The sequence below is a fragment of the Pseudophryne corroboree genome, chromosome 7 (assembly GCF_028390025.1).
Source record: "Pseudophryne corroboree isolate aPseCor3 chromosome 7, aPseCor3.hap2, whole genome shotgun sequence".
Lineage (NCBI taxonomy): Eukaryota > Metazoa > Chordata > Amphibia > Anura > Myobatrachidae > Pseudophryne > Pseudophryne corroboree.
The window spans coordinates 512,859,395-512,883,843 of record NC_086450.1 but is presented as its reverse complement, the minus strand read 5'-3'; the positions used below and the strand labels follow the sequence as shown (position 1 = coordinate 512,883,843).

Here is a 24,449-nt window from a genome sequence, read left to right as displayed (position 1 = left end):
ACAGCGTCTCAGAGAGACAGGAGAGGATGCAGGAATGTGAACATTAGGATAACAGATGGGATCCGGTCCTGGAGCGCTGAGCCAGCCTTAGGAGGCATCTGATGGGTAAGAAATGGCGTCCAGATACCCGGATCGTGACAGCAGGGGCTTATGGTTACACCAGTGGACTGCGGACGCAGACTCCAGGAAAGGCGTGGAAGGCCTGGGTCATGGATCTTATTTCCCAGGGCTACAGACTGGAGTTTCAGGAGCTCCCACCTCACAGATTCTTCAAATCAGCCTTATTAGTTTCACAGGAGGCAAGTATAACCTTACAGGATGCCATTCAAAAACTGGTACAGACTCAGGTCATTGTTCCAGTTCCAGCTCTTCTCCAAAACAAGGGATATTATTAAAACTTGTTTGTGGTACCGAAACCGGACGGTTCGTTAATCTAAAATCGTTGAACCCGTACTTACGAGTGTTCAAATTCAAGATGGAGTCTCTGAGAGCAGTGATCTCAGCTCTGGAGGAGGGAGAGTTCCTAGTGTCTCTTGATATTAAGGATGTGTACCTTCTTATTCCGATCTGGCCGCCTCACCAAGCTTATCTACGATTTGCACTGCAGGAATGTCACTACCAGTTCCAGGCCCTGCCTTTTGGTCTCTCCACGGCACCGAGGGTGTTCACCAAGGTCATGGCGGAGATGATGTTTCTCATTCGCAAGCAGGGAGTGAACATAATTCCGTACCTGGACGATCTTCTGATAAAGGCTCCAACCAGGGAGAGGTTGTTTACCAGCATTGGCCTCACAACCAAACTACTCCTGGATCACGGGTGGATTCTAAATCTTCCGAAATCTCACTTAGAGCCAACTCAGAGGCTCCGATTTCTAAGAATGATACTGGACACACAGTCACAGAAAATTTTTCTTCCGTTGGAAAAGGCATTGGTAATCCAGACGATGGTTCGGGATGCCCTGAAACCAACCCGGATATCGGTGCATCTAGGCATTCGCCTTCTGGGGAAAATGGTGGCCTCTTACGAGACTCTTCAGTACAGGAGGTTTCATGCAAGACCCTTCCAGCTCGACCTATTGGACAAATTGTCCGGATCACATCTTCACATGCATCAGTGGATCTGTCTGTCACCAAAAGCCAGAATCTCCCTTCTGTGGTGGCTACAGACTTCTCACCTAATCGAGGGTCGGCGGTTCGGGATTCAAAATTGGATTCTGCTAACCATGGCCGCAAGCCTCAGAGGTTGGGTAGCAGTCACCCAGGGGGTGCAGTTTCAAGGAAGATGGTCAAGTCAGGAAATCATCCTTCCAATCAACATTCTGGAACTCAGGGCTATATACAACACCCTTCTGCAGGCCGTATATTTTTTTCAAGATCCGGCCATTCAGGTCCAGGACAATGTGACGGCAGTGACATACATAAACCGACAGGGCAGAACGAAAAGCAGAGCGGCAATGTCAGAGGTGTCAAGAATTCTCCTCTGGGCAGAAAAACACGCTGCAGCGTTGTCGGCGGTCTTCATTCTGGGAGTAGACAACTGGGAAGCAGACTTCCTCAGCAGACACGACCTGCACCCGGGGTAGTGGGGCCTTCACCCGGAAGTGTTCAGGTGCTTGACACGTCGATGGGCATGTCCACAAATCGACATGATGGCCTCTCATCTCAACAAGAAGCTCAAGCGGTATTGTTCCATGTTGAGAGACCCACAGGCAGTGGCAGTGGACGCTCTGACAAACCCAGCCAAATCTCATCCTAACCCTCTGTTCCACGTTCTCTATGTACCCCATCTGTGTCACCCCTGTCTGTCTACCCCTCCCCTTATAATGTAAGCTCTCACGAGTAGGGCCCTCTTCCCTCATGTTCTTATCCTTTTCTTACTTTAATAATCCTCAACTGCCCAGATCCCGCAGTTTTTTGGCCACCTGGAACTTATCTCTATGTTGTTTACTGGTGTAGATATGCTTAATTACCCTGTACTTGTCCTATATTGTCTTCAACTGTAAGTCACCGTTTTCCTGTTTTGATTATGTGCATATGTACTCTGTAATTGGGCGCGGCGGAACCCTTGTGGCACCATATAAATAAAGGATAATAATAATGATAATAATAATAATAATAACTCCATAGATCTATCAGATGGTATACGTGTTTCCTTCACTTCCTCTGATCCCAAGAATTCTGAAAAGAATAAAAAGGATAAAAAGGGTAAAGGTTCAAGCAATTCTCATTGTTCCGGACTGGCCAAGAAGGGCCTGGTACGTGGACCTTCTGGAGATGTTCCTCGAAGATCCGTGGCCTCTACCTCTTCGCCAGGATCTTCTGCAATAGGGCCCGTTCGTCTATCAAGACTTACCACAGCTACGTTTGATGGCATGGAAGTTGAAAGGCTGATTCTAGCCATGAGAGGCATCTCTAACAAGGTCATCCTGACTATGATCCAAGCCAGGTAGGGGGTAACGTCTAAACATTACCACCATATTTGGAAGAAATACGTCTCTTGGTGTGAGAGCAGAACATATTCTGCGGTGGAATTCTATCTGGGGCGTTTCCTGCTTTCTCTGCAGTTGGGAGTGGATGTGAGCCTACGTTTGGGCTCCATAAAAGTCCAGATTTCGGCCTTGTCCATTTTCTTTCAGAAACAATTGGCTTCACTTCCTGAGGTCCAGACATTCTTGAAAGGTGTTCTGCACATCCAAACTCCCTTTGTGCCTCCCACCGCACCTTGGGATCTCAGTTTGGTGCTGCAGTTCCTCCAATTGGACTGGTTTGAACCATTACAGGAGGTAGATGTAAAATATCTTACGTGGAAGACTGTCACACTGTTGGCCCTGGTTTCAGCAAGACGTGTGTCGGAACTGGGGGCGTTGTCTTACAAGAGCCCCTATTTAATTTTCCATGAGGATAGAGCTGAACTCAACTATTTCTTCCTAAAGTGGTGTCTGCATTTCACATCAACCAACCTATTATTTATTTATTTATTACCAGTTATTTATATAGCGCACACATATTCCGCAGCACTGTACAGAGAATATTTGCTCATTCACATCATTCTTTGCCCCAGTGGAGCTTACAATTTATATTCCCTACCACATGTACACATTCATACTAGGGTTAATTTTTATTGGGATCCAATTGACTTACCAGTATATTTTTGGATTGTGGGAGGAAACCGGAGTACCCGGAGGAAACCCACGCAAGTACGGGGAGAATATACAAACTCCACACAGGTAGAGCCATGGTTGGAATCAAACCCATGATCTCAGTGCTGTGAGGTAGTAATGCTAACCATTACACCATCCTTACTGCCCTGTTGTGGTTCCGGTTGTTACCGACACTTCTGTTACTTCAAAGTCTTTGGATGTCGTGAGGGCTTTGAAGGTGTATGTGAAGAGAACAGCTCGTCACGGAAACTCGGACGCGCTGTTTGTTCTTTATGATCTCAATAAGATTGGGTGTCCTGCTTCAAAGCAGTCAATTGCTCGCTGGATCAGGCTTACTATCCAGCATGCTTATTCCACGGCAGGATTGCTGGTTCCTAAATCTGTACAGGCCCACTTGACTTGGTCGGTGGGTTCTTCCTGGGCGGCTGCCCGGGGTGTCTCGGCTTTACAGCTCTGCCGAGCAGCTACTTGGTCAGGTTCGAACACGTTTGCAAAGTTCTACAAGTTCGATACTTTGGCCTCTGAGGAGCTTCAGTTTAGTCAGTCAGTTCTGCAGGAACCTCAGCACTCTCCCACCCAGTTTGGGAGCTTTGGTACTTCCCCATGGTATTAAATGGATCCCAGCAGGGGTTAAAGTGAGCCGGAACGGGGCGGAACTGCGTTCTGTCAGTCCCACTTGGAGACGGAACGCAGTTCCGCCTCCTCCGGCTCACCTAACCCGACATGTGCCGGCTCCGCAGGGAGATGCTGGGCGTCCGCTGAGATTGTGTTACCAGCGGCAGGAGCTCACTACTGAGCTCCGGCTTCCGGCTCTGTCAGTGAGCGCTATGGGAGAGAAGTCATGACGTCTCTCTCATAGTGCTGGGGAGCCGGACACCAGGAGGATCTCAGCAGTCGGATGTGGGAGTGGGGCTTGGTAAGTATGGTGTTTTTTTTTTAAGCATGTTAGCGGTGCGTCTACTGGGGGCAAGCTACAGGGGGCAAGCTACAGGGACGCATTACTACTGGGGGCATTACTACTTGGGGAAAACTACTGGGGGCATAACTACAGGGGCTAAACTACTGGGGGTATAACTACAGGGGCTAAACTACTGGGGGTATAACTACAGGGGCCAAACTACTGGGGGCATTACTATTTGGGGGCTAAACTACAAGGGGCAAGCTACAGGGGGCATTACTACTGGGGGCTAAACTACAAGGGGGCAAACTACTGGGGGCAAACTACAGGGGCGCATTACTACTGGGGGTATTACTACTTGGGGCAAAATACAAGGGGACTAAACTACTGGGGGTATTACTACTTGGGGCAAACTACAAGGGGACTAAACTACTGGGGGTATTACTACTTGGGGCAAACTACAAGGGGGCTAAACTACTGAGGGCATTAATACTTGGGGCAAGCTACTGAGGGCAAACTACAAGGGGGCAAACTACAGGGGCGCATTACTACTGGGAGCATTACTACAGGGGGGCATAACTATAGGGGCATTACTACTGGGGGCAAAGTACGTGGGGCTAAACTACAGGGGCATTACTACTGGGGGCATTACTATTTGGGGGCTAAACTACAAGGGGGCATTACTACTTGGGGCAAGCTACATGGGGATAACTACTGGGGACATAACGACAGGGGCGCATTACTACAGGGGGCATAACTATAGGGGCATTACTACTTGGGGCAAACTACAAGGGGGCAAACTACAGGGGCGCTTTACTACTGGGGGCATTACTACAGGGGGGCATAACTACAGGGGCTAAACTACTGGGGGCATTACTACTTGGGGCAAACTACATGGGCTAAACTACTAGGGGCATTAATACTGGGGGCTAAACTACTGGGGGCATTACTAGTGGGGGAGCTAAACTACATGGGCTAAACTACTGGGGGCATTACCACTGGGAGGCTAAACTACAGGGGGCTAAATGACTGAGGGCATTACTACCAGGTGACATTATTACTGGGGGCAATACTAAACAGGGGCATTGCTATTAAGGGTATTACTAATGGGGGCACTACTAATGAAGGCATTGCAAAGGGGGCACTTCATAAGGGGCATCACTACTGGGGACATAAGGGGCACCACTACTATGGGCTCTATATAAGGGGTGCTACTACTGTGGGCATTATGTGTATTAGGGGTGCTACTGCTGTGGGCATTATGTGTATTAGGGGTGCTACTGCTGTTGGCTTTATGTGTATTAGGGGTGCTACTACTGTGGGCATTATGTGTATTAGGGGCGCTACTGCTGTGGGCATTATGTGTATTAGGGGTGCTACTGCTGTGGGCATTATGTGTATTAGGGGTGCTACTACTGTGGGCATTATGTGTAATAGGGGCGCTACTACTGTGGGCATTATGTGTATTAGGGGCGCTAGTACTGTGGGCATTATGTGTATTAGGGGTGCTACTACTGTGGGCATTATGTGTATTAGGGGCGCTACTGCTGTGGGAATTATGTGTATTAGGGGCGCTACTGCTGTGGGAATTATGTGTATTAGGGGCGCTACTGCTGTGGGCATTATGTGTATTAGGGGCGCTGCTACTACTGTGGGCATTATGTGTATTAGGGGCGCTGCTACTACTGTGGGCATTATGTGTATTAGGGGCGCTACTACTGTGGGCATTATGTGTATTAGGGGCGCTACTACTGTGGGCATTATGTGTATTAGGGACGCTGCTACTACTGTGGGCATTATGTGTATTAGGGGTGCTACTACTGTGGGCATTATGTGTATTAGGGGTGCTACTACTGTGGGCATTATGTGTATTAGGGGCGCTGCTACTACTGTGGGCATTATGTGTATTAGGGGCGCTGCTACTACTGTGGGCATTATGTGTATTAGGGGCGCTGCTACTACTGTGGGCATTATGTGTATTAGGGGCGCTACTACTGTGGGCATTATGTGTATTAGGGGCGCTGCTACTACTGTGGGCATTATGTGTATTAGGGGCGCTGCTACTACTGTGGGCATTATGTGTATTAGGGGCGCTACTACTCTGGGCATTATGTGTATTAGGGGCGCTGCTACTACTGTGGGCATTATGTGTATTAGGGGTGCTACTACTGTGGGCATTATGTGTATTAGTGGCGCTGCTACTACTGTGGGCATTGTGTATTAGGGGTGCTACTGCTGTGGGCATTATGTGTATTAGGGGTGCTACTACTGTGGGCATTATGTGTATTAGGGGCGCTACTACTGTGGGAATTGTGTATTAGGGGCGCTACTGCTGTGGGCATTATGTGTATTAGGGGCGCTGCTACTACTGTGGGCATTATGTGTATTAGGGGCGCTACTACTGTGGGCATTATGTGTATTAGGGGTGCTACTACTGTGGGCATTATGTGTATTAGGGGCGCTACTACTGTGGGCATTATGTGTATTAAGGGTGCTACTACTGTGGGCATTATGTGTATTAAGGGCGCTACTACTGTGGGCATTATGTGTATTAGGGGCGCTACTACTGTGGGCTTTATGTGTATTAGGGGCGCTACTACTGTGGGCATTGTGTATTAGGGGCGCTACTACTGTGGGAATTATGTGTATTAGGGGCGCTACTACTGTGGGCATTATGTGTATTAGGGGCGCTGCTACTACTGTGGGCATTATGTGTATTAGGGGCGCTACTACTGTGGGAATTATGTGTATTAGGGGCGCTACTGCTGTGGGCATTATGTGTATTAGGGGCACTACTGCTGTGGGCATTATGTGTATTAGGGGCGCTGCTACTACTGTGGGCATTATGTGTATTAGGGGCGCTGCTACTACTGTGGGCATTATGTGTATTAGGGGCGCTACTACTGTGGGAATTGTGTATTAGGGGCGCTACTGCTGTGGGCATTATGTGTATTAGGGGCGCTGCTACTATTGTCGGCATTATGTGTATTAGGGGCGCTGCTACTGTGGGCATTATGTGTATTAGGGGCGCTGCTACTGTGGGCATTGTGTATTAGGGGCGCTACTACTGTGGGCATTATGTGTATTAGGGGCGCTACTACTACTGTGGGCATTATGTGTATTAGGGGCGCTACTACTGTGGGCATTATGTGTATTAGGGGCGCTGCTACTACTGTGGGCATTATGTGTATTAGGGGCGCTGCTACTGTGGGCATTATGTGTATTAGGGGCGCTACTACTGTGGGCATTATGTGTATTAGGGGCGCTACTACTGTGGTGATAAAGCTAACTATTTATCTTATAACATTCACTATAAAATGGGTAAGAGACTCAGTACGCAATTGGCGTATGGGGTACCGTAAGGGTACGCACTTAGCGTAGAAGACGCTTATCCGTGGTCGAGACGCACATGCGACACGCTCGCTCACAGCTTAACGCTTGGTGACGAGCACGCTATAGGCGGCCGACTACCGTAATGCTACGCTACTAGCGTAGCGTACGCTCGTGACCACGAGGGGAACACGAGCGGCGCAGACGCTCACGGGATGACTCAGTAAACCTTGTATGCACCTCAATGAAAGGCTGAGCCTATACTGTAAACCTTGGTTTTGTAATGTGAGCACAATGCAATGCTAATTAACCTCTATTGTATGAAAGCCTCTTGAGCGATTGAGACGCTCTGAATACTCTCAGCAATGTAATAAACACACAATACCTTGCTAAGGTTCCAACACCTTTACTAACAATATCTAGCTATGTAAAAGTTAAAAAAACAGTTAACAGTTCATACACTACAGGCTAACATCAATATCTAAGCAGAATAACTACACATAAATATACAATAGCGTCACAATCTTATACAATAACAGAGAGAGAGAATATGGCAAAATACAGAGATTTAGAATGGTCACAGAGAATAATTTACACACACTGGGGAATGATCGCTGCGCAGTCCTGGTACCAGCTCCGAGTTAGTCAAGATGAAAACCGTTTGTGGAGAGAAGACTGAGCTGGCCAGGCTGGTTGTCCTTATATACACTGCGTACAGTATACTACAAAGGGGCCTACAATCTCATTGTTCATTGGACACAGGAATGTCTCCTCGCATCATAACAAAAGGTCATAGGTTAGTTTGAACAGGTGGGCTGTGACTATATCAAACTGCTCAGGTGGGAGGGAATCTCAGAATTCCCGCCGCATGGATAATGAACCGCAAATATAGTAAATGTCCAGAAACTACTAATAGACATAACTATACGCAGGAGCGATTAATCTTTACCTAACCAGCACCGGATTGTTTCTAATAAAATGTTCTTTAGTTAGGTACCAAACACCACTGCTCAAACCCTGTCTGACCCTTCATATCATGCAAAGAGGAATTTCTCTGTCCAGCGACCAGTTACATTAAACAAACTTACAGTCATTATTAAGGGGAACATTATCTAAAAAATATACTATTTGGTTTTATTATTTAACGATTGAGTCGCCCGCTAGACGCACACAAACTCTACCGTAAATGCACATACCACGCGCTCGAGCGCATGGCCGAGGAGGCGCCATCACGCAGCTGCGATTATCCGCACGCACGGGAGAGAATGTGCACGTGCAGCGGGCAAGCGCATGAGGTGAATATATGGCAACGTGTAGCATGATATTTTTCCCAATTGACAGTCCACCCTTTGGCAGTCACCAATAACTGCCACTTCCTAAAACAGTTCAAAAAAGAAAAATATATGTCATAATGTAAATACCATTTTTATGATTGGGTAAAGGGAGGAGAGGAGCAGGTGGGAAAAAGGTATGACCTAGTGTGATAGTAGAAGCATGTGTGTATGAATCCATGTTTGAGGGGTCATGTATCATCGTGCCGTACGTGTTTTAGATCAAGCTTCGAGGTATTGCGAAGTATACATTTGAATCCTTCTTATCCCGTATTATGGGTCTGTGGATGGGCTGTCAAACTTTGCCGAGCTCTTTTCGGCTTTTGGTTGCAACAAATGGGGGAGCACATTTAGTTGATGATACATGAATGGGGGGATATGTGAGCGCTGATATCTGTATCTATATTCCCTATCGACTATGTGTGTCATTACCTGAAGGTTGTAGAGGTGAAGATAAGAAGCAATTATTATAAATGTAGTCGTAAACTATGCGAGTTTAATATGCATTTGATGATTGAGGTCTTGTCTGAAGTCTTGTCTTGATGTACATGTTGTCTGATGTCTCTCGGTGCTTTTGCTATAAATAACGAGCAAAAGTTGTTCCATTGTCCATAAAGTTACAGTCTCTTAAGTATTGGGCTATCGTAAAAGTTAAAGTCACTAGGGAAATTGGGGCTTGTAGCATAGTTCATCAATGGTCTGTATAAAAGAGGTTGTCAAATTCTTCTTCCAAGCGGATGTCTTTGTACCTTGGAGGAAAACAAAGGAGAAACGGGTGAAAGAAACGGACCGTGGAATCACATTTTCATCACAACATTGTCTCTATCGTTGGGTCATAAATCAGATTAGTTGTTGTTAGTACAGTGTCCTCGCTCCTTAGACTCATCACCCTGGTATTACTTTTACTCTTCGTTAAAACCCGAACGCATCTAAATATCAGGCCAACCAATATGACGACTCCCAGAATACACAAAAGAAATTTCCCTACATCCATAATAATACTTTGGGCCCATTCTCCTAAGCCCGAGAACCAATTTCGTGGGTTCAACCATGACACCCAACTGGTCAGCTCATTACCCACAGCAGCGAGTGTGAGATTGTGTTTCCTTCGAAACTCCCACTTTAATTGTAAAATGTCATCCATCTTTTGGTCTATGACCTCGGCTGGGTCCTCCGTGCTGTTTGTAATGTACGTGCAGCACTTTATTCCATATTGAGTTGCTAGGGTAACACAATACCCGCCTGTCACAGCTGTGAGGTAATTAAGAATCATCCTATGCTGAACCAGTTCTGTTTTGTAGGCCTGTAACTCTTTCCCAGTATACCTGAACGTGTCGTCATACATTTCGGTGATATTGTCTAATAAATTTGCAAGCGCAGATATATATTTATAATTTATCACTCCTCTGGCGGTACGAGTGATATCTAACGCGAGTAGGAATTGAATCCCGGTGGATTTATGGATCAGATCAGAGGCTGAATGCTCTGTCCTCTCTATCAGGTGCCGCTTAACGACGTGCTCGTAATGAGTGTGAGTATAAGGAGCTTGGGCACTGCGGTGAATATCTTTCATTTTGTTATGGGTTACAGTCATTACTTCAGGCAGTACTTTTCCAATATAACACAATCCCTCTGAGTTTGGGGCAAGCCACTTATACGCCTTCCTCCCGCATATGAAATTTGCATCATCGGGGAGAACATATGGGACAGAGTATGACATTATCATGTTACAAATTTTCCATGTGAAATCTCCTAACCCTAATTCTCCCATCTGTTTAGTACACGTATCAGGTTGTACGATATGTGCACAGTATCCTGGTGATACTTATCCAACTCGCATGGTCCTACTTCCTAGAGTGTACCTATACCGGAAATATTTTCCATGGTCGGCTATCTGGCGTATAAGTTCTGTGTCTATGGGCATTCTGTCGGGTCTGTATGAAAAGGTCATGGTTTGATTACTCCATGACACTTCCCAATTTCCCGGCTTTCGGGGATTGGAAATGTTAAAGCACACTAAGGACCTATCCACATGATATTGGTGGAGCTTCAAACTAGGAGGACTAGAGATATTAAACCTCTTGTCCACCGGCCTCCCACCACTTAGCTCAAGTACCTCTCCTACAGTTAAAGGGAATGGTACTAGTCCTGATTTGCTATGACCTTGAGGTACTTGAGAGCATACCCAACAGTCTGTCTGGTTTAACACTTTACCCACTAAGGAGTGATAGTCACTCAATGGATGCCGGTCCATGTGGACATTAAAACTGGACTGACACTTCTTGATGCACCCATCCTCAACTATATTGTCACAATGCCTACAGATGCAGTTCTCTTCAGCTAACAATCCTTCACAATTTCTTCTATTGTCAATGCTACCAGATCGTTTTCTGATGCTCGCCTTTACTCGGAGATTATGTTGCTCTTGGAAATTTACGCCTGCATCCTGGTCATCAGAACCCATTTCCGATCCTTTCTCGACCTCCATGGTACTCTCACCGAAACAGACTGCTCTGGTCAACATCATGGTCAACAGGAAAATCCGGATCACAGTCTCTTGGGGCAAGTCCATCTTAGAGGAGTAAAAGGAGAAAAATAAGAAAGGGGAAAGGAAATAGGAGGGAGGTGGGAACTGGAGAAAATAACAAATGGGAAAAAGAAATCTGGCTCGACAAGCTTCCGGTCTTATTATTCTCAGCGCTCAGGTGTCGTCTCTATCCTCCCTGAACAGACACTCTAGTGATACAACCTCTACCGTCTGTTCTTTATCACGGGACTTCTCTGGATCAGCAACCTTTTTACAATGAGACGAATGGACCCAAGTCTCCCTCTCGGCAACCTTCAACGCTGTTGTGCTGGTCAATAAGACTTGATATGGTCCTTCCCATCTGTCAATAAGGCAACCTGAGCGTAGAAAATTCCGTATCATTACATAATCCCCAGGTTCAATGTCATGACAATTACTGTCTGGCAAATCAGGAATCACCAACTTTAGATTATCATTCTGATTCCTCAATTGCTTACTCATCTTAACCAAGTACTTTACGGTTACTTCATTGTTACATTTCAAATCATCCTGGGGGTTAATCATAACATGGGGTTGTCGACCAAACAGAATTTCAAAAGGAGACAGATTAAGAGGGGACCTGGGAGTGGTTATGATTCTGTATAATACGATTGGCAAAGCTTCAGGCCATAACAGTCCTGTTTCAGTCATTACCTTGCTCAATTTATTTTTAATAGTGCTGTTTACTCTTCCCACCTTCGCACTCGCCTGGGGGCGGTACGGAGTGTGCAGCTTACTATTAATTCCCATCAACTTACACATTGTTTGAAAGACTTCACCTGTAAAATGGGTACCCCTATCACTTTCAATTATTCTAGGGATACCATACCTACACACAAATTCCTGCACAATTTTCTTTGCAGTAAATACAGCGGTATTTGTGGCCGCGGGAAATGCTTCAACCCAATTTGAGAACACATCAATACAGACCAATACATATTTTAAATTTCTACAAGATGGCAATTGTTTGAAATCAATTTGTATTACCTGAAAAGGGCCATCTGTCGGAGGGATATGAGATGGCTCTGTCGGTATTGCCTTTCCGATATTCTTCCTCAAGCAGGTGAGGCATGTCATCGCTCTTTTACCCGCATGGGAAGAAAATCCTGGGGCGCACCAATAAGCTCTTACCAACTTACACATTCCTTCTTTGCCTAGATGAGTCAGCCCATGTGCCGCTTCCGCTAGACTTGGAAGGTATGCTCTGGGTGCCACTGGCTTACCCTGTCCGTCTGTCCATAGTCCTGAGGACTCCTGGCCATATCCTTTTGACCTCCAGACTGCCGTTTCCTGTGGGGAACACAAATTTTGCATTTCACACAATTTCTGTGTGTTTACAGTATTAAATACCATCAGTTGTGTACTGTCTGTTTGTATGGGGTTACTAGCTGCTGATTTAGCAGCTTCGTCTGCTCGGCTGTTACCAAGTGATACCGGGTCTTGGCTATATGTGTGAGCTTTACACTTGATAACAGCCACTCTGTCGGGTTCCTGTATCGCTGTTAGAAGTCTTTTGATGTGGGCTGCATGCGCTATGGGTGTGCCAGCTGCCATCATGAAATTTCTGAGGCGCCATAGGGCCCCGAAATCATGGACTACTCCGAAGGCGTACCTAGAATCTGTGTAAATATTGGCTGATTTGCCCTTTGCCAATTCACATGCTCTGGTTAGGGCTGAGTGTGGTGGGCCTAGCGGTTCCGCTTATATGATACCTTGGTCATCTACGACTGCGTATCCAGTACACAAGTCTCCCGAGTCTGACTGTCTGTGACAACTACCGTCAGTGTAGAAAGTAAAATCTACATCTTCCAGTGGGTTGTCACTGATGTCAGGCCTTGCCGTGAAATTTTGGGTCAAATATTCCATACAATCATGCGTGTCATCCCCTGTATTAAATCCTCCTTCACCATCACTCTCATCCTCCACCCTTTGTGCCTGTCCAGGCACACCTGGGAGATACGTTGCAGGATTTAATGCGCTGCATCTCCTTATGGTGATGTTTACGGGGGCCATCAATGCCAATTCCCATCTTGTAAACCGCGCTGATGAGACGTGTCTGGTTTGGGCCGAATTCAGTAAGGCTGACACTGCATGTGGTGTATGAATTGTGAGGTTGTGTCCTAGCACTACATCTTCGCTTTTTGTGACTAGCAATGCTATTGCTGCAACGCTTCGCAAGCATGTGGGGAGGGATCGCGCTACCGTGTCTAGCTGAGCGCAATGGTAGGCTACCGGCCTGCTGGCTTCATCATGCTTCTGGGTTAAGACACCTGCTGCGCACCCAGCACTCTCTGTTCCGTACAGCTCAAAGGGTTTCCCATAGTCAAGCATACCTAATGCCGGTGCCTGCGTTAGGCACTGTTTAAGTCTCTCAAATGCCATCTCAGATTCGTCTGTGTGCGAAATCCGATCAGGTTTGCTTGATGAGACCATCTCCTGCAAAGGTAAGGCTAGTATGGAAAAACCTGGGATCCAGTTACGGCAATACCCACACATTCCTAAAAATGTTCTAATCTGTTGCTGGGTTTGTGGCAGGGTCATGTCACGAATTGCTTGAATTCTATCAGCGGTAAGGTGTCTCAGTCCTTGTGTTAGACAGTGTCCCAAATACTTCACACGGGTTTGGCATAATTGTAACTTGTCCTTGGAAACCTTGTGTCCTGTGTCTGAAAGATGAAACAGGAGTTGTTTCGTATCTCTCAGGGACGCTTCCAGTGAATCTGAACACAGCAGTAAATCATCCACATACTGTATCAATATTGATCCACTCTCTGGTTGGAAAGACTGTAAACAATCATGCAGGGCCTGTGAGAAAATACTTGGACTGTCTATGAAACCTTGTGGTAATCGAGTCCAAGTGTACTGAACTCCTCTGTATGTGAATGCGAATAAGTATTGACTGTCAGGGTGCAGAGGTACCGAGAAGAAAGCGGAGCAGAGGTCAATCACAGTGAAAAATTTGGCAGTGGGAGGGATTTGCATAAGGATGACAGCTGGATTTGGCACTACAGGGAATTGACTCTCTACTATTTTGTTGATCCCTCTTAGATCCTGCACTAATCTGTAACCCCTCTCCCCACTCTTTTTAACAGGGAAGATGGGACTATTGGCAGTGCTGGACGTTCTTACCAGAATGCCCTGTTGTAGCAAGCGCTCTATTACAGGGTAAACTACTAACTCCACCTCTGGCTTCAGAGGGTATTGTGGGATTTTTGGAGCTATCCTACCATCTTTTACTTGTACAACTACTGGGGCTACGTTTGCCATCAATCCAGTGTCTTGTCCATCCTTGGTCCAAAGTGATTCCGGTATCTGGGAAATCATTTCCTCTACCTTGGACGGACACCTATTTACAACAACAGTGTGTGACATTAATCTTGTTGGGGAGTCTAGCATATCCTGCGCTTCCTGAGCGTGGTTTTCGGGTATGTCCAAGAACACACCTTCAGGAGTACAGTATATGACGCATCCCATTTTGCACAGTAAATCTCTCCCTAGGAGATTAGTCGGAGCCGATGCAGCCAGCAGAAAAGAATGCTTGGTATGCAAAGGCCCTATCGTAATCTCTGCAGGTTTGCTTAAAGGGTAGTGCTGTACTACTCCTGTTACTCCCATGGCTGGAATTGTTTTACCAGTGGTTCTCATGCCCACGGTCGAATTTATCACTGACTTGGCCGCCCCCGTATCTACAAGGAAATTTAGAGATTTACCAGCTACATCAATTGTGACCTCGGGTTCTCTTCCAAGGCTCGCAATTAATTTTACTGGCTGCAGATTACAGGTGTGACCCCACCCCTATGGTGCGTGGTGACCTCCCTGCATTGCGCTGGCAGCTATTACCTGTGAAGGGGGTAAATGGGAACTATCGGTGACTTGCCAGTCTCTTTTTGGGGATACCTTTTTGTTTCCCCTGCGTGTGGCTCATAACTCCGTCTCTGCGGTCCTTGATCCCAATTTCGTGTGTCATGTCGTTGTCTAGGGGGTTGATGATTTTTGTGCATTTTTCGATCTACAGTCTCGTGCAAAATGTCCCTCTTTATGACAGTAATAACAAGTTACCACATTTGACTTACCCACAGGGGTCGGAGACTTATACTGAGGTGGCCTTGTGGTCAGGGCCTGTATACTTACGGCCATTAACTTATCACTTTGTGACTCCCTGTGTCTGGTGATATTCCGATCATGATCAATAGCGGCCTCTCTCAAAGTAGCCACCGACAGACCTCGCCAACATGGTTGGGTGGTCTGTACCCTCGTCCTCAATACTTCCTTTAAACCATCCATTAACACATATACTGCTACTTCTCTATGATTCACATTTGTCTTAATGTCTTCTATGCCTGTATACTTAGCCATTTCCTGTAGTGCCCGATGAAAATAATCAGCAGCTGTTTCTCCCTCTTTTTGTTTGATGGAGAAAATTTTGTTCCATTTGGCAACAGCTGGAAAATACTCTTTTAACTGTAAATTTATTCTCTGTACATTATCTTGGTTGTACACGTCCTTAAGGGGTACCTCTTCATCTAATTTACAGTCAGCTATAAATCTCACTGAGTCGACATTGGAGGGTAAACATGCCCTCAGCAATATCTGCCAGTCTTTGTTATTGGGCTCCACAGTATTTCCTAGCTCTCTAATGTATTTCTGGCTTGCAACTAGATCTTTCCTAGGATCAGGGAATTCAGACACCATTGATCTTAATTCCATTCGGGAAAAGGGGCAGTGCATGGCGATGTGTCTGACAGGAGTGAGTCCTGAAGTGTCAGTTTTCCCATTTGGCACTGCAATTACCCTAACGGGATTAAGTTCAATAACATCATTCTGAGTAGATTCTACAACATGTGGTGTAATGGTTTCGGCATAGTGTATAGTGCCGTACTTACCAGTTGATACGACCTCACCTGTCCCTCCACTAGGAGCCTTTGATACTGCTCTTACTGGTTGGGAAGTGCCCACTGTTGTTTCTGCTATGGTGGCTGCTAGAGAGAGTGCCGATATTGTTGTTGGCTCATCCTCTTGGTCACAATCCTGGGGAAAGTTTAAAACAGGGTACAGCTTGCACGGGTTAATATTAGCATCAACAATCTTGGTTACATTATTCTTAACATTTATACAGTTACTAAGTGCATGTTTATCATTCACCAGTGTGCCATTCTCTGTAACCACCTTCTCTCCCGTTATGTATGGTGGTGGGGGAGCGGTAGCTATCAGTTTCCTGATAGGGTTAGATCCAGCCGCTTGAGCCAATCCTCTTTGTATTTCACCTTCCTGTTGCCATAACTGTAAATAATCATGTTTGATCCGTCTCTTTGCAGATTTAATGAGACATATCCTTCTCCTTAGATTTTGTAACACCTCGGGACTAAAACTGCCTACCCGTGGGAACTTTTCCCCATCATGCACAGTCATTCTTTCCCATTCATCGCACAAAACCTTTGTGTGTGAACCGTATTTCTCACACATGACATACCTTGCCGACCCGATTGGTCGGTTTACTAAGTCAACCCGAACCGAGGTTGATCGCCCCCTACCTGAACAACTGGCCCCCATCTTTGCAGGTGTTGCTTTCACTACCTCTGACCTTCAAATCAGGGTCTTCAGCGAACCCTTACAAAAACCAAGATGTCCGGGGAAGGCCGGCGGCGGAAGTTTACCGAGTACCTCCACTCACTCGCCCACGTCGACCAATACGCCCACACACTGCCTTAGCGCTGGCGTACTCAACCTAGGGCCCCTGCGACCTGAACTTCTATTTACTGGAACATGTGGGTGTGATCCGAAGAGCACTTAACCCTTCCCAGTAACTATTGGTTGTTAGAGAATTCCCGAGTGACCAGCGAACCTCCCTTGAAATAAAAAAAAAATCACACAAATCACGTTAGAATGTACAAATAGCGTTTATGACCCCTCTAGCGTACGCAAATGGTACTGGGTCAAGTTACTAACTAATGCACACAATTACGTGCGGTACAATCGTTCTGCACATAAGCAACTAATCTTATGTGCGGAGCGACCAGTGGAATCGAAAATTGTGGCTGCGAATTCCTTCAGCCAGAGCTTAATGGCCTATATGGGTACCGCACAAACCCTTCCTGGTGTTGTGCTTCTTTATCTCTTTATCTATAGCGGACTTCCTAGTCTGCTGTACCTAGACCTCCTGGTCTGTCTGGATCTCCTGGTCTGTGCTACAGTAGACCTCCTGGTCTGCTATACTCTAATGCTCTTATTTTAAATATTTAACAAGGGATGCCTCCCAAGCCACCGTGCCGTCACTTACACGTATGTACCTCACGAGAACTCGATAATTTCCTGTGGTTCAACCCCAAAATTTAGAAACTTATATATACACGCATATATAGACGCTTATCCGTGGTCGAGACGCACATGCGACACGCTCGCTCACAGCTTAACGCTTGGTGACGAGCACGCTATAGGCGGCCGACTACCGTAATGCTACGCTACTAGCGTAGCGTACGCTCGTGACCACGAGGGGAACACGAGCGGCGCAGACGCTCACGGGATGACACTCAGTAAACCTTGTATGCACCTCAATGAAAGGCTGAGCCTATACTGTAAACCTTGGTTTTGTAATGTGAGCACAATGCAATGCTAATTAACCTCTATTGTATGAAAGCCTCTTGAGCGATTGAGACGCTCTGAATACTCTCAGCAATGTAATAAACACACAATACCTTGCTAAGGTTCCAACACCTTTACTAACAATATCTAGCTATGTAAAAGTTAAAAAAACAGTTAACAGTTCATACACTACAGGCTAACATCAATATCTAAGCAGGCTAACTACACATAAATATACAATAGCATCACAATCTTATACAATAACAGAGAGAGAGAATATGGCAAAATACAGAGATTTAGAATGGTCACAGAGAATAACTTACACACACACTGGGGAATGATCGCTGCGCAGTCCTGGTACCAGCTCCGAGTTAGTCAAGATGAAAACCGTTTGTGGAGAGAAGACTGAGCTGGCCAGGCTGGCTGTCCTTATATACACTGCGTACAGTATACTACAAAGGGGCCTACAATCTCATTGTTCATTGGACACAGGAATGTCTCCTTGCATCATAACAAAAGGTCATAGGTTAGTTTGAACAGGTGGGCTGTGACTATATCAAACTGCTCAGGTGGGAGGGAATCTCAGAATTCCCGCCACATGGATAATGAACCGCAAATATAGTAAATGTCCAGAAACTACTAATAGACATAACTATACGCAGGAGCGATTAATCTTTACCTAACCAGCACCGGATTGTTTCTAATAAAATGTTCTTTAGTTAGGTACCAAACACCACTGCTCAAACCCTGTCTGACCCTTCGTATCATGCAAAGAGGAATTTCTCTGTCCAGCGACCAGTTACATTAAACAAACTTACAGTCATTATTAAGGGGAACATTATCTATAAAACATACTATTTGGTTTTATTATTTAACGATTGAGTCGCCCGCTAGACGCACACAAACTCTACCGTAAATGCACATACCACGCGCTCGAGCGCATGGCCGAGGAGGCGCCATCACGCAGCTGCGAGTATCCGCACGCACGGGAGAGAATGTGCACGTGCAGCGGGCAAGCGCATGAGGTGAATATATGGCAACGTGTAGCATGATATTTTTCCGACTTTGACAGTGGGCATTATGTGTATTAGGGGCGCTGCTACTACTGTGGGCATTATGTGTATTAGGGGCGCTACTACTGTGGGCATTATGTGTATTAGGGGCGCTGCTACTACTGTGGGCATTATGTGTATTAGGGGTGCTACTACTATGGGCATTATTACTATTGAGTGACCACGCCCCTTTCTTTTTGAGATCACGCCCCTTTTTTAGGGCGCGCACAATACTTTTATTGCATGGGCGCCGGGGGGAGGGGGGGGTGAGATCCACCACCTTTCTAAGACCACTTTAAGCACTGATCCCCAGTATCCTCTAGGACATAAGAGAAAATAGGATTTTAATTACCTACCGGTAAATCCTTTTCTCGTAGTCCGTAGAGGATGCTGGGCGCCCGCCTGGTGCTTCATTGTTCCTGCTCTGTTACTTGATTAAGTATTGTTGTTGGTTCAGCTGTTCCTGTTTCAAGTTTGGTTAGCATGGCTTTCCTCTTGTGTGTGCTGGTTCATAATCTCACCACCATCCTTTTATATCCTTCTCTCAAAGTATGTCTGTCTCCTCGGGCACAGTTTCCTATACTGAGTCTGGTGGGAGGGGCATAGAGGGAGGAGCCAGCCCATGGCTCCTAGTGGACCCATCTATACCCCATGGTACTAAATGGATCCCCAGAATCCTCTACGGAGCACAAGAAAAGGATTTACTGGTAGGTAATTAAAATCCTATTATTAATGACTGTGTGTCCTAGCCCTGGAAGTGCAACATCGATTGTGATGGATTTTCATCGATTTTAAATTGATCAGAAACAAGTAAAATCTATCTATATTTTTGTATAAGGGTGCATGGCCACGCCTCCTGTGATTAGGCCATGCCCACTAAAAGTACCTGAGCCCAGTAAGGCTCTCTACTGCCCTATATATATATCCGTATCAGCAAATTTGTTAGCTAATGGGTAATAATACCATGTGCACTGCAGGTGGGGCAGATATAACATGTGCAGAGAGAGTTATATTTGGGTGGGTTATTTTGTTACTGTGCAGGGTAAATACTGACTGCTTTATTTTCACACTGCAATTTAGATTTCAGTTTGAACACACCCCACCCAAATCTAACTCTCTCTGCACATGTTACATCTGCCCCACCTGCAGTGCCCATTAGCTAACAAATTTGCTGCTGCGATCAGGTCTGAATTAGGCCCAGTGTATCTTGCCTGCAGCATACGGTACTCTATGTCACCCCTACTCTATGTCACCCCTTGATAAGAGGCCACAGCAGGGGATAACGTGTCTGTCATTGTCACAGCAGAGAGGAGCCTCATTACACCCCTCCGCCCTGTCTGCTGAGCACACGCCCACTATTCCCGGCGCTGGTCACCTGTCAGCGTATCTGACCGCGAGAGAGGGGGATCTGATCCAGGAGAAGGAGGCGGAGATCGGGAAACTGCAGGACCAGGTAACACACACACACCACGGGATCACCACACACACACACACACACACACACACACACACACACACACACACCATGGGATCACTACATATACACACACACACACACACACACACACCACAGGATCACTACACACACACACCACGGGATCACTACATATATACACACACACCACAGGATCACTGCACACACACACACACACACACACACACACACACACACACACACACACACACACCCACCACGGGATCACTACATATATACACACACACCACAGGATCACTACACACACACACACACACGATCACTACATATATACACACACACCACAGGATCACTACACACACACACACACACACACACACACACACACACACACACACACACACACACGATCACTACATATATACACACACACACACCACAGGATCACCACACACACACACACACACACACACACACCAGGATCACTACATATATACACACACCACGGGATCACTACATATATACACACACACCACAGGATCACTACACACACACACACACACCATGGGATCACTACATACACACACACACACACACACACCACGGGATCACTACATATATACACACACACCACAGGATCACTACACACACACACACACACACACACACACACACACACACACACACACACACACACACACACACACCATGGGATCACTACATATATACACACACACACACACACACACACACACACACACACACACACACACACACCCCACAGGATCACTACATACACACACACACACACACACACACACACACACACACACACACACACACCACAGGATCAGTACATATGCACACACTCACCACAGGATCACTACATACACACACACACACACACACACACCACAGGATCACTACACACACACACACACACACACACACACACACACACACACACACACACACACACACCATGGGATCACTACATATATACGCACACACTCACCACAGGATCACTACATACACACACACACCATGGGTTCACTACATATATATACACACACACACACACACACACACACACACACACACACACCACAGGATCACTACATATACACACACACACACACCATGGGTTCACTACATATATATACTAGTGATGAGCGGGTTCGGATCCTCGGGATCCGAACCCGCCCGAACTTCACCTTTTTTTTCACGGGTCCGAGCGACTCAGATCCTCCCGCCTTGCTCGGTTAACCCGAGCGCGCCCGAACGTCATCATCCCGCTGTCGGATTCTCGCGAGATTCGGATTCTATATAAGGAGCCGCGCGTCGCCGCCATTTTCACACGTGCATTGAGATTGATAGGGAGAGGACGTGGCTGGCGTCCTCTCCGTTATAGTAGAAGAAAAGAGTAAAGAGACTGAGTGACTTATAATTGTGGGGAGGATTGGGGACGGGGAGCAGCTGTTAGGGAGTACAGTGCAGGGTTTTGATTATACCACCAGTGAGTTTCATCCTTTGTTTCTCTGCCTGAAAAAAACGCTCCACCATATCTGTGCTCACTCAGTGTGCTGCACTGCTGCATATATCTGTGCTGAGTGCACTGCTCACACTGCCTAATTGTGGGGACTGGGGAGCAGTTATAGCAGGAGTACAGTGCACAGTTTTGCTGACAGTGACCACCAGTCCAGTATACGTTTGTCTGCCTGAAAAACACTCCTGTGGTGTTTTTTTTTTTCTTCATACTAGTTTAGCAGTCTGCTGACAGTGTCCACCAGGTCCGTTATTATTATACAGTATATTATATATATATATATATATAGCAGTACGGTAGGCCACGGCTGTACCTACCTCTGTGTCGTCAGTGCACTCGTCGTCCATAAGTAATATAATACTATACTATCCATCCATCTACATTGTATACCTGTGGTGGCTTTTTTTTCCTTCATACTAGTTTAGCAGTCTGCTGACAGTGTCCACCAGGTCCGTTATTATTATACAGTATATTTATTATATCTATTAGCAGTACGGTAGGCCACGGCTGTACCTACCTCTGTGTCGTCAGTGCACTCGTCGTCCATAAGTAATATAATACTATACTATCCATCCATCTACATTGTATACCTGTGGTGGCTTTTTTTTCCTTCATACTAGTTTAGCAGTCTGCTGACAGTGTCCACCAGGTCCGTTATTATTATACAGTATATTTATTATATCTATTAGCAGTACGGTAGGCCACGGCTGTACCTACCTCTGTGTCGTCAGTGCACTCGTCGTCCATAAGTAATATAATACTATACTATCCATCCATCTACATTGTATACCTGTGGTGGCTTTTTTTTTCTTCATACTAGTTTAGCAGTCTGCTGACAGTGTCCACCAGGTCCGTTATTATATTATACAGTATATTATATATATATATAGCAGTACGGTAGGCCACGGCTGTACCTACCTCTGTGTCGTCAGTCGTCCTCCATAAGTAATATAATACTATACTATCCATCCATCTACATTGTATACCTGTGGTGGCTTTTAGTTGTGCGCATTAAAATATGGAGAACAAAAATGTGGAGGTTAAAAAAATAGGGAAAGATCAAGATCCACTTCCACCTCGTGCTGAAGCTGCTGCCACTAGTCATGGCCGAGACGATGAAATGCCATCAACGTCGTCTGCCAAGGCCGATGCCCGATGTCATAGTACAGAGCATGTAAAATCCAAAACACAAAAGATCAGTAAAATGACCCAAAAATCAAAATTAAAAGCGTCTGAGGAGAAGCGTAAACTTGCCAATATGCCATTTACCACACGGAGTGGCAAGGAACGGCTGAGGCCCTGGCCTATGTTCATGGCTAGTGGTTCAGCTTCACATGAGGATGGAAGCACTCATCCTCTCGCTAGAAAAAAGAAAAGACTTAAGCTGGCAAAAGCACAGCAAAGAACTGTGCGTTCTTCGAAATCACAAATCCCAAAGGAGAGTCCAATTGTGTCGGTTGCGATGCCTGATCTTCCCAACACTGGACGGGAAGAGCTTGTGCCTTCCACCATTTGCACGCCCCCTGCAAGTGCTGGAAGGAGCACCCGCAGTCCAGTTCCTGATAGTCAAATTGAAGATGTCAGTGTTGATGTACACCAGGATGAGGATATGGGTGTTGCTGGCGCTGGGGAGGAAATTGACAAGGAGGATTCTGATGGTGAGGTGGTTTGTTTAAGTCAGGCACCCGGGGAGACACCTGTTGTCCGTGGGAGGAATATGGCCATTGACATGCCTGGTCAAAACACAAAAAAAATCAGCTCTTCAGTGTGGAATTATTTCAACAGAAATGCGGACAACTGGTGTCAAGCCGTGTGTTGCCTTTGTCAAGCTGTAATAAGTAGGGGTAAGGACGTTAACCACCTCGGAACATCCTCCCTTATACGTCACCTGCAGCGCATTCATAATAAGTCAGTGACAAGTTCAAAAACTTTGGGCGACAGCGGAAGCAGTCCACTGACCAGTAAATCCCTTCCTCTTGTAACCAAGCTCGCGCAAACCACACCACCAACTCCCTCAGTGTCAATTTCCTCCTTACCCAGGAAAGCCAATAGTCCTGCAGGCCATGTCACTGGCAAGTCTGACGAGTCCTCTCCTGCCTGGGATTCCTCCGATGCATCCTTGAGTGTAACGCCTACTGCTGCTGGCGCTGCTGTTGTTGCTGCTGGGAGTCGATCGTCATCCCAGAGGGGAAGTCGGAAGACCACTTGTACTACTTCCAGTAAGCAATTGACTGTCCAACAGTCCTTTGCGAGGAAGATGAAATATCACAGCAGTCATCCTGTTGCAAAGCGGATAACTCAGGCCTTGACAACTATGTTGGTGTTAGACGTGCGTCCAGTATCCGCCGTTAGTTCACGGGGAACTAGACAATTGCTTGAGGTAGTGTGCCCCCGTTACCAAATACCATCTAGGTTCTACTTCTCTAGGCAGGCGATACCGAGAATGTACACGGACGTCAGAAAAAGACTCACCAGTGTCCAAAAAAATGCAGTTGTACCCAATGTCCACTTAACCACGGACATGTGGACAAGTGGAGCAGGGCAGACTCAGG

General features: G+C 46.3%; 1 protein-coding gene across 3 annotated transcripts in view; it reads left to right on the top strand.

Annotated features, from left to right (window-relative positions):
- The window catches only part of BICDL2 (BICD family like cargo adaptor 2), a 141,155-nt gene that overhangs the window by 86,189 nt on the left and 30,517 nt on the right, over window positions 1-24,449 (top strand). For 2 of the 3 annotated variants that reach the window (XM_063935466.1, XM_063935464.1), the window contains exon 7: window positions 20,220-20,369. In XM_063935466.1, coding sequence (XP_063791536.1) covers window positions 20,220-20,369 — 150 coding nt within the window. The remainder of the gene's footprint in view (window positions 1-20,219; window positions 20,370-24,449) is intronic. The other variant, XM_063935465.1, reaches the window with a different exon arrangement.